Raw genomic sequence first — 11,451 nt, forward strand, 5'->3', positions numbered from 1 at the left:
AACCCTTTCACCCCTGATATGTCGCCGGTGACGCTTAAACACAAAATCTGGTGTTCTAAGCTCCGGTATTTAAGGGCTAAAGCCATATAGAAGCTCATACTAGGAAAATGAAGACGTTAATGGATTATTTATCTGCTAAGTGGATGCATCAGAATTGTAGCAGAGCAAGGAGACTTTATCCCACTTATAGTAGTTGCTGCATCACAAACCCAAGCTTTTTCAAACCACTGGTTTTTATATGCTCCTGAAACATCATTTTAATAAAGAAGTACTCAGAAATGCAGTTTCAATCTTAAATAATTTCATATTTCATACTTATGTTTCATAAGAACATGTTTAAAACACCAAAAACAGCCTTTAAGGGTTTTAGTGTTTCCTAATAAGAATGGATTAAAACCTTGTGTTTTTAGCTTTATCCCTCAAAAAGTCACCAATTAGTCGCCCACGCCTTAATGACAAGCATATTAACACATTTTATTAAGAACTAAAATAAAAATGTTGTCAAAAAGATAAATTAATTCTCCTGTTTTACCCTATTGATAGTTCTGCATTTGTTGTTTAGGAGTCCACATATGCAACAAAAACATCTTTACCACATTGGAAAACTAGATCTTAAAAAAAAAAAAAAGGAAAATTCCCTTTCATAGTCTTTAGAGGATTTAGAGAAGTTTAAATTTGCACCTTCAGTTGTGTAATGGAATTATCCAATTCATGACAGTTGTAGAGGTTTTGTGTTTTTAATTTAACAATTTTGGGCTAAAAAAATTGTGTATGATTCCTTTCTCCAAACAAAAGGCTGTGTGGATTTTGTCATTTACAGACAGTCTGTCACATAATTACAATCCTGAACTGAACAAAGGAACTCCATATGACAAGACCTGACACCACTCATGTGAGACGGTGGTTAACCTCGATTACGTCGAGTGTTTCTGGGAAAGAGTTCCTCATTGTGGGAGGTTTGGACACAACTGCGAGTTTCACTGATCGGTGTTCAGCCACATGGCGAGCTGCACAATGCGTGTAATTGTGCGAACACGGTGAGAGAAACTGCTGAAGCTCAGATTGATGTTGGAGGAACTGTGATCTCGAAACTGCTGATCTGCTGGAGCTATAATGGAAAACTCTGGAAATGGGATGTTGATTCTGAAGAGGTTATTCAAAACGTTGTCAACATTTTGTTCAGCTTAAGGAATTGTGCATTTGGTCATGAAGCCACCCTTTTATTTACAGCATCTTCACATGCAAAGTTACTAAAATTGTTTTGTTTTTTTCATTTTAATAATTTTTAAAATTTATTTTTATCTATTATAAAAGTGGTGTTTTAATAATTGCACAGTTTTTAGTCAAAATGTTAAGAAGAAAAAAAGAAAACTCGTGTTTTTTAGAACTGTGGAGAGGCAGGAGTGGGCGGGACTATTGGTGCAGCACATATGTAGATATCCCACCATTCTTTTGTTTACACTCTCTCCCACTAGCTTACAGCCCCTTACATTCAAACATTAGCAAAAAATATGCTGAGCCGTACAGTTTTGAGCCAGATGGCAGCTTAGACGAGGAAAACAAAGACGTTAATGAATTTATTCGTGGATGTAAGTGGCTGTTTCAGAATTGTAGCAGAGTAAGGAGACCTTGGCCTACCTATTGCAGTTGCTACGTCACAAAACTGAATTTTATCTGCTCCTGATCCATCAAAATTTGAATAAAGAAATACTCAGAAATGCATTTTTAATTTATATACTGTATATATATATATATACATATATATGTGTGTCCTTTATGCTGCAAGAACACATTAAAAGCAACATTTTCATAGGGGTGGGTCTTTAATGCATAGATCTGCTGCTGTTTGTTTATTTATTTATTTATTTATTTATTTATTTATTGTGTGTGTATGTGAACATTTCTGTAAACATCTTTATATTACAAAACCTAAATCACATGTCAAAGTCGAGGACCCGGATCGGCCCGCCAGATCATTTTATTGTTATTAGTGGGTCAAGGTAATATATGGAGAGTAAAATACTAGGAGTTATTTAAGGTTTAATTTGATTAATTCTGGAATAATATTCCTGCCTGTTTTTATTCATGGTTATGTTAAAAAGTAACATTTTTAAAGTTTTAAAAATGTAGTTTTTGTATGTTCTGTGCGATTGACACCCATGGCCTAAATATTCATTACAAAAAGTAAAAGAAAATGTTCCCAAATTGAAGCCGTTAGGTGATATTTATATAAAATTAAGTGCAAAATATATACATAAACATAAGCAGGTTTGCTAAAAACAAAAATAGGCTTTAAATTTAACATTTCCCACTTGCCCATTCTTCAAAATTCTATTTATTATTGTTTGCCACAGAGATTTTCTGCACAGTCAAAATGGAAATATTTGCATTTGTTTCTTCTCTTTTATGACAGGATGAACCTCCACTGACTTTCCGGCTGTTTGACATTTCTATGTAACCCACTTCAAATAGTCCCCCCCCGCGCGCCCCACAGAGCACTGGAAGTGATGTCTGCCACAAGCCCGCCCCTCTGACTGTTATTTAACTCATGTGAAGGACAATCCAGCGATATTTAGCTTAGGTGGAAATTCCAGTGCAGTCTGAGTAATTATTTTGAATGAACCAGAAATTGAACAAAAAATACATTTTATTTGTGCATTTCATAGGCATTGTGAATGTCAACAAATTAATAAAAGCACATTTTTTCTGGGAAAGTTCACAAACAAATATTTTTAAGTCTACTTTTTGAGCTGCCCTTTAATAAATTGCAGCATTTTATATTTGGTTATGTGCTAAAAACTTGTTTTTGTCCACCTATTTTAATTTACAGCTCACACATGTTAAAGAGTTTAACAAAATCTAGATTTATTATAGTGAAAAGTATTTAATCAATGTGTTAAAAATAATTTCCAAAACACTAACCGCACTTCCTGTAGCGTTTTATCAATGGACCTGCTGTGTTAGCACACTAACCCAGAAATGAAACCTAAAGTCCTCTCATGTTGCCACTGCTGTGGCTTTGGTCACTTCAGTTGTTTCTGTATGTCAAAAGCTGCATATAAGTGAGTAAATTCCCTTTTAAGTTTCTTTATGACTGTTTTTTTTTTCTCCGCAGGCGGCAAAGTGGAGTGAACCTCCAGGTGTGTGTGGTCAATGACAGCAGCAGCGATAAGGACAGCGATGCCGAGGACAGCAGGACAGAAACCAGTCTGGACACACCGCTGTCACCAGTGGTATGCCCCGCCCCCTCCCGTAGAGTCTCGGTGTGCGGTTTTGGGTCACATGATGTGAATGAACCGATTCTTTTGAACAGAGCAAGCAGAGCTCATCGCTGTCCGACCGGGACACCGCAGAGGAGGACTCCGACCCGTTAGATGACTGTGGGGGGTTCTGGCGAGTGCAGAGACGGCTACAGGAGGAGGCCCGGGTGGCGCTGGCTCTGGCCCGACCCATGGCCCGAATGCAGGTGGAGGTGGAGAGGCAAATCCAGCTGCACAGACGCTCGCCTGTGGCAGACCTGGTCAGTTGATGACAAAAAAATGGATAAAGGACGTTATATTTACATGTAAAGGAACACAAAGTGAAAATAAACAGTCACAGTAAACACAAGACAATAAAGATGACTGAAGGGACTCGCATAACCTCAGCAGAAGGTCATAAATTCGGCTTTCACATGATGGAAAAAGCCCCTGAAACTGGTTAAAAACCTCCTGAGTTGGTCCCTCTGTTGAGGCTTAGGGGGTATTTGCAAACCCAGCTGTGCAAAGCAAAGACACTGACTGATAATGGGACGACTTTTAATGTCATTTAAGTTCATTTCTTGTACACATCTACTTTCAGCTTCCCCACCTGCCCCACATCAGTGAGGGCTTGATGAAGAGGAATCTGAAGCGAGGAGACATGAGAGAAATGAGCCTCGGACAACTCCAGGTCATCACCAACGATTTCCACTCTCAGATTCAGAGTAAGGAACATTAGTAAGAGTATGAGTAACATTGCTTCTCACTCTGTTTGCCATCAAATGTCATAAACTCTTATCCTATAATATAAAAAGTGTTGTACGAATGTTCAAGGTTGGTCACCGACAAATAAAGTTAGCCAATGACTGAAGAGATCTTCAGTCACGTGACTTTGGTTTCTAACACAAAAGTTAGCAGTCTGAATACAGACCAAGCACAAGGTTCAAGACTCAATCCGGACGATATTAAGATTACTTGGAACGGACCAATGGACTTCTCCAGTCTAAATACACCCTAAAACAGGCGCTGTAACCTTCAACACTTAAAGAGCCATTTGGGTTGAATTCTTGCCAACCAAAACCCAGTCGGAGCCACAAAGTCTTCACTCACTCTTTAGAAAAATAAGATTCAGATTTATGGTTTTGCTCCTAACTCATGTGGGTTTTTTTTGGCATAAATAAAGCATAAACATGAAGAGAACATAGCTTTAAAAAAATGAAATAGTTTATAACTTTTAACACAGATTTGCATGATTCCTTTCAAAATAAAAGACATCCTTCACTATAGGATCATGTCAATGCAGCAAATGGAATAAGAAGTCATTAATGATAAAAAAACAGTCAATTTTTCTGTGAATTTAAGACACATTCATAAATATAGTCAACAAAAACTAAATCAGAGCTATTACTACCATATTTTAAAACCATGAAGAACACTTTAAATCCCTGATTTTTTTTAAAAATTGAAATTCTGCTTTATAATCCAGTGGATTATAATTTAACATAGCTTTAATTCTAGTTACTAACAATAAATTGATTTTCTGTGATAAATTAAGATGAAAATGAAGTCCAAATGTGATAAAAAGGATTGATGGAGAATTTCGATCCTCGTTGAATGATTCATACTGTCCTCCAGTTGTTTGTGAACGAGTTGATTAAAGTATAATTTAATTTTCTTTATTTTAAACGTACTTTTTCCTTTACATTTACTTGTAAAAAAATTTAAAACATTTTTATTTCAACCAAAGAGTCACAATGGAGGGGTAGAGGACCTAAAACTACTTCTGAACTGCATCTGTGTTGCCTTCTGATCGCCCTTTTCCTTTTGAATGAGGAAGTGACATCCTCATCTCCTCTGTACAGGTCTAAATGAGGAGCTGGTGCAGCTGCTGCTGATGAGGGACGAGCTGCACGTGGAGCAGGACGCCATGCTGGTGGACATAGAAGACCTCACCAGGTAAACCATTCAGCGAGTCCAAATCAGCGATTCTGTCCACTCATTTAAAATCCCCAACTCTGTTTTGTGACAGGCACGCACACAGTCATCACAGGCCCCAGGTGGACAAAGCCAAGTAGCGTTCCAACTTCCTCCTCGACGGATCGTCACTGGTGTCGCCATCACATCTGGATATTTGCATCGTATGACACAGATGTAATCCCACTGCAGAGAAACCTAAATAAAACCATAAAAATTCACCTATTTGGAAAAGCATAGGTCAGTTTTTGCTGGCTTTCACTATCACTAAGCATGATTGTTATTGTTGTAATTCAGAGAGTCGGGGGGAATTCTTTAAGCTTAATTACCCCCGTCTTCATTTAATGCTTTGTGGTTTGTTTTTCAGTATTACACATGTTTTTAGTAAAGCTCCACAGGCTTGTTTCTCTGAAGCTGAGTTTAAAATAGAAAGCAAAATCTCTGGAAAGCAACATAAACCCACTGAAATGTATGTTTTTAATAATATTTTAATTTAGCATTTAATTGCAAAATAAATATCTGTAATGTCGCACAAAAAATTCTGTTAGTACGCCACAATGTAGTCACAAAAAAGATGATATAAATATGGTTTGAAAGTCATAGAATTTCATTAAAATATGCAATTTATTTATTTATTTATTTTTTTTTGGTGAAGCTTTATTTATAAATGCTGAGCATACGAACCATGAATCATCAAACTATATAAGATAATTTCCTGTCTAAGAGATTTATGCATATTCTATATGTAAATGTTGAAACTTACTTTAAGAAAAAAGAATAAAAACACACCTTGAGATGTTATCAGTGTTATCCTGCTCTGCTTTTTAAGAATGTAATTTCACACAAACATACTCTCTCTGTTATTTGCTTTACTAATAATTGTACTGAAAATGATTGTAAGAACAATTCTGGCAATAAATGTTTCAAGTGTGAAAACAGTAGCTTTCCGGTTTTGATTTTCTTTGCTTCAATTTGTGATCAATGATGGCAGTGACTGGGCTATTTGAAAGTAAATTTCAGTGCCGTTTCCTCCTGTCAAGACACTGTTAACCACAAGTTTATCTGATTTTTCACACATTTGGGCTCGTTTTCACACATTTAAGGACTGAGGATGACAACCGCAACCAACAGAGGCACAATATGACAAAAATATCACAGATCAAACAGCTTTACTGGCACAAGTGTCAGAGAAAAGTACTACTGAAGAAGGTCAGGTAGAGCTGCCACAAAGGATTATTTTAACAGTAGATGAATCACCGATTCTTTTTTTCTGAAAAATAATATAGTCTATAAATAACTAATTGGGTCATTCACAAAATGGATGTAAACCACATATCTTAACCATCATTAGCTTTAAACGAACTAAAACAAAATATATAGCATTACCTGAGGTAATTAAGTGTGAATGCTGTAAGCTGAATTTGGCCTTTAGGATGCTAGCTGAAGATGCTAAAGCTAATAGCAAGCTAAAATATTATTTAAATACTAAATTAGCCTAAAAAACAAAAAAAATAAGCCTAAGTTAGCCAAAATACGGTAGCTAGCATGTAGCTGAAATATTAGCTAAACTCCAAAATTACCTAAAAACATGAAAAAATCCTAAATTAGACAAAACAATTAGCATGTAAGCTAGCTGAAATGTTAGCTAAACTTTAAAATAGCCTAAAAATCGTTAATAAATGCCAAAATAGTCCAAAAAAGCTAACATAATGTCATAATTTTCAACTTTACTGCACTCTGACTCCATATAATATAAAGTAACGACTAATCGTGGAAGCCCTAGTATTTGCTAAAATGTTTTTAATATTTAATTTAAGATATAAATAGTTAATTTTATAAGCCTAAATCTTAAGAATGTGAGTTTGGTTATACATTTAAAGACCTACTTAAATAAAAATTGTAAATTTAATTTTGGAACGATCTTCCAATTTATCTTAGTCTTCATCACTGCCTGTTTTTAAGTCTTCTCTTAAAACCCACTTTTTTACTCACTCAATTTGTTCTCTTTTATCAAATGCTTGTGGTGTTTTTTGTTTTATCAACTTTATTTTATGAGCATTCTCTTGTACAGTTAATCTATCTTAATCTATTTTTATCTGATTTTTTAAAATGCTTTTATTCTGTGACGTACTTTGGGTCTTATGGACAATTTAAGTGCTTCATAAATAAAGTTTAAAATAAAGTTTTATGTTCTTGTGGTACTGTTCTCATAAGGAAGGACAAAATTCAGGAAAATTAAGCTTAAAAATGCATTTCTGAGTATTTCTTTTTGTAAAAAGCAGTTTGATAAAGCTTAAAGTAGTGTTGCAGAAAACATAATTGGCAGACTACACCCTCATTGCTCCACACTATTCCGATACATCTTTGTTTTCCTCGTCCGAGCTGGAATCTGGATCGGTAATGTTGTGTTTGGGTTGGGATGAGCTGCAAACTAGCGGGAGAGAGTGTAAAAAAAATTGATGATGGGAAATTGAGGATGGCCTTGCAGTTTCACCCACAATTCATAGGCAAATTTCTAAAGAACTATGGCAAGTCAGCAGAAACTGTCCTAAACAACAACACACTTAAAAAAAATGTTTTTATTATTATTTTAAGTTTTTACTTTGCAATTTCTTCTATAAACATATTTGACTTTTTTTAATGAAAACATGTTAAATAATGGCTCAAAACTCATTACAATGTTTCACTTCATTTTTATTTGAAATACGAGCTGCTTATTTTAGTCATTCATGTCCTGCTTGATTTTACCTTTAACTACCTCAGGTCAAACAAATAGCCTTTTGTTACCCCTTTGTGTTTTTGTGTGTTCATTTCAGTTTCACTAAAGAATTTAGTGATTGTGGGAGAAAAGGAAAATTACACAGCTTTCTTTGACTGCCCACTTTCAGTTTGGTTGTCACCACATTGCTCTACCTGAGGGGAAATCCCTTCACCGGTGCGAGTATATAACATTTTGGGATGACAGAGCAGAGCCAGACTGAATCTGAATCTACAACTACCGACAAGATGCATCTGTTCAAGCTTTGTGAGTGCCCTGCACTTAAACTGAACTACTTGAACAAGTTCAGGTGAGAGGATTGATCGTGTACCCTCTTGTTGTTCCAGGTTTTGCTCCCGTAGCGCTGCTGCTGCTGTTGATGCTCAGCTCCTCAGTGTGGCACGTCAGCGAATCCCTGCCGGTGAAGAGCAAGAAACCAGTGTCCGAATCCTGCGTCGTTTATGCACGGATGCTTTTGGAAAACGTCACTCAGGCTCTAACACAGGTAGTTGACTGAGAAACTTTGTGGCCTCAAAGTTTTGGTGTTAAACGTCTGCGTTTTTCCAGACAAAACTGTTTACGGGAATCAACTGTACAGAGCAGAACATGGAGCTGAACTTGAACACAAACACACCGCATGTGTGTGCACCAAAAGTAAGCTTTAAATAAACTTTTTTAATTTGTTTTTGGCTTCTCCTTCTCTTTAACTTGCTTTTTTATTGATTCCACAGGAGGCAACATGCTTGGGAAACACCAAGTTAGACTTTAATCAGGTAAGATTCCTTATTTTTGTGTCAAATATGATGTCTTTGTGACATTAGAAAACAAAAATCCAAGAGAAAATATTCATATATGGCCTTTACTGTTTCTTAGTTTGAGGTTTTTCATTTGTCTTTCCATTTAGGAATCCTGTTTGTCCAACATTTCTCGGGATCTGAGCCATTACTACATCCTCTTCATGGCCCAGCCTGATCTCATCCATGTCCCAACTTTTATCCACAGCCTCAGAGAACTGATGGAGGTGAGTCTTTATCCCTTTTACACTTTGAGAATTGTTAATTGCAAGTGTAAATTTTAAAAGCATATGAAAAAGTACATGCTTAAAATTGGGGATTATTAGTAAAAAGATGAAACAAAGAGGATATTTTACTCTCAACAGAACTGTTTTGTGGAGACTTTGCCTTCAGATTTGACCCTAAATGAGGTAAGGGATTTTTTTTTTTTTTTACACAGTGAGTCTCCGACTTGATCCACTCAAACATATAATTCATGCTGTTCAAGGATCCTGTGAGCCGTGCCAGCACCTACAACGAAAGGTTGAGTCTCTGCAAAACTCTGAGAGGTTTCCAAGTCCGGGCCATCACAATCAGCCGTGCCATCAGCTACATGAGCTCTGGTGAACACACTAAATAAATCCCCTAACTCAAGAAACTTCATCAAGACGGGAGATTAGAAATGCCAAAACACTGTGAAATGCAACAATCTTTTTCTTTTTTCTTTTAAGGATAATATTTATGAATCTGAGTGAAATGTATTGATGAAATACTATTGCAAACAATATGCTATTTATTTATTAAATATATTTATTTAATGCTATTTATTGTAATGTCATTATCAACTTGGTTCTGAGAATCCTGAAATAAACATTTTGCTGATTTAAAATTGTTGATTCTTTTCTTGGTGACAAATTGTGCCTGAATAATTCCTTATATATGAATCTGGAGTGAAAACCTTTGATCAAATGACAGCAAATATATGTAACTTACAGGAACATCTTAGTAAACGTGCACAAATGTGGTGCTCACTTGGAAAGTCCAAAACCTTAAAGATCAACTTACATGCAGCGACCTTTATAGGGCAAATAGAAAGTGAGGGAAGGTCAAATCAGGTCATTTGAGTTTACAATCTAAAAATTGCACACATTTTTTCTCAACTGATTATCTGTTTAGAGCATTTTCTTAATCAGCTGAAAAATTATATTTAAAAAAAATGATATGAAAAGTTGACAGAAATGACAAAATCCCTTTATTTTTTTTATTTATTTATTTTTAATCCCGAACAAAATTGAGCATAGAAAGACAGGAAAAATGCTCTGTATTATTGATAAAGTGTTTTTGTTTGTTTCCTGTGTTCGTTTCGCTTCACTTACTGATTTCCTGTCAAAAGGGAAGGATCTATGACTAGCATTTTGTAACCACTGTGGTTGAGAAAGACCCAAACCACAGAAAACACATTACAAGTTACCAGTAGTAATAGAAGGGGTGTGGAATTTTATTTTGTGGCAATAAAATATAAATAGAACATAAAAAAACAATGTTAAGAATGTATTTCTCCCTTTTTCCCCATGTAAACACTTTATTTATTCATTGATCATTGTCTTTACTTGAAACATTTAAGTGAGTGGCTTGTCAAATCAATATTAAATATATCTACACTCTGTTTAAACAAAATGAAAAACAATAAGATCTTCATTTCTTTGCAACCATATTTCCACTTTGTGTCACTCACTTTTAGATTTAAAACTACTAATTCATGCAAATAAAAAAACAGATATTGTGGAGGATGTCACACAGAGAATTTGCAATAATTCCACCTTTAAAATCAAAACTTGTCACCCCAAAGGAAGTTTTATTTAAAATTGGTCTTTTAAAAATTTTTTTCTTATCCATCCATTTAAATAGTTCTTACAAATAAAGAAAAAAAAAACTGTTTTTCAGCTTCAAAACCGCCTTTTTGCGAGCTCCAGTGCATGGTTTGTAATAGTATTCATAAAGAGGGATTTATAACATTAAAATAACATTTTTCATGCTTAAACTATTTGACTTCAAGACCATTAAAAATGTGTTTTTGGTGTTTTTAACATGTTTAGTGGCATTTTTCTCATGATGGAGGACATATATATATATATATATATATATAAAGAAAATGAAGCTTAAAACTGCATTTCAGAGTATTACTTTAATTCAAATCATTTTGAATTAAAAAATGCTATTCAAATAAGCTTGAGGTGCGACTTAGAACTACAACCAGAAGGCCGTAAATTCTCTGCTCCGCCCCATTAAAATGCATCTACTTGTATTCAAATAGATCCATGTACGTCTTCATTTAGATTGTTGGATTCTGGCTCAAAAACTGTACCGCCGGATAGCTCCAATATTGCTCGCCATTTTTTTCTTACTGATAATGTTAGGTTGGGATTCTGATAGGCTGGAGGCTAGCGGGAGAGAGTGAAAACAGATGGATGATGGGAAGTGGGGTGGGATTACGTTATACGGACAGTCTCGCTTTCAATTCAAATGCGAATTTCTGGTGAAGTACTGCCGCTCTGCAGAAATTATGTCCTAGAAATGACAGATCTTTTGATTTTGCGCTAAAAATGTCATAATCATAATTTAAAATCTACTGGGAACGTTTGTACAATAGATCAAAATATGATGGAAATAATTACATTTCAAAGTAATAGTGCTATTGAATAATTAG

General features: G+C 35.3%; 2 protein-coding genes across 3 annotated transcripts in view; both read left to right on the forward strand.

Annotated features, from left to right (window-relative positions):
* Positions 1-6,154, forward strand: part of zgc:153615 (uncharacterized protein LOC777747 homolog) — an 11,083-nt gene extending 4,929 nt beyond the window's left edge. For both annotated transcript variants that reach the window (XM_024262458.2, XM_024262457.1), the window contains 5 exons: positions 3,116-3,233; positions 3,314-3,520; positions 3,841-3,964; positions 5,102-5,195; positions 5,269-6,154. In XM_024262458.2, coding sequence (XP_024118226.1) covers positions 3,116-3,233; positions 3,314-3,520; positions 3,841-3,964; positions 5,102-5,195; positions 5,269-5,314 — 589 coding nt within the window. In that variant the 3' untranslated portion in view covers positions 5,315-6,154. The remainder of the gene's footprint in view (positions 1-3,115; positions 3,234-3,313; positions 3,521-3,840; positions 3,965-5,101; positions 5,196-5,268) is intronic.
* A 1,732-nt stretch (positions 6,155-7,886) lies between these two features.
* Positions 7,887-9,567, forward strand: LOC112139606 (interleukin-12 subunit alpha). The gene is made up of 7 exons (XM_024262437.2): positions 7,887-8,238; positions 8,319-8,476; positions 8,539-8,625; positions 8,703-8,744; positions 8,876-8,992; positions 9,131-9,175; positions 9,253-9,567. Exons 1-7 carry the CDS (start codon positions 8,172-8,174, stop codon positions 9,382-9,384), a joined length of 648 nt encoding a protein of 215 aa, XP_024118205.1. The 5' UTR covers positions 7,887-8,171; the 3' UTR covers positions 9,385-9,567.
* The last annotated feature ends 1,884 nt before the right edge of the window (positions 9,568-11,451 follow it).

The sequence above is a fragment of the Oryzias melastigma genome, unplaced genomic scaffold (assembly GCF_002922805.2).
Source record: "Oryzias melastigma strain HK-1 unplaced genomic scaffold, ASM292280v2 sc00306, whole genome shotgun sequence".
Classification (NCBI taxonomy): domain Eukaryota; kingdom Metazoa; phylum Chordata; class Actinopteri; order Beloniformes; family Adrianichthyidae; genus Oryzias; species Oryzias melastigma.

Coding starts and splice junctions, on each gene's coding strand:
- LOC112139606 (XM_024262437.2), top strand. CDS start 8,172: ATGACAGAGCAGAGCCAGACTGAATCTGAATCTACAACTACCGACAAG. Junction 8,239..8,318: donor GATGCATCTGTTCAAGCTTT/GTGAGTGCCCTG, acceptor TTGTTGTTCCAG/GTTTTGCTCCCGTAGCGCTG. Junction 8,745..8,875: donor CCAAGTTAGACTTTAATCAG/GTAAGATTCCTT, acceptor CTTTCCATTTAG/GAATCCTGTTTGTCCAACAT.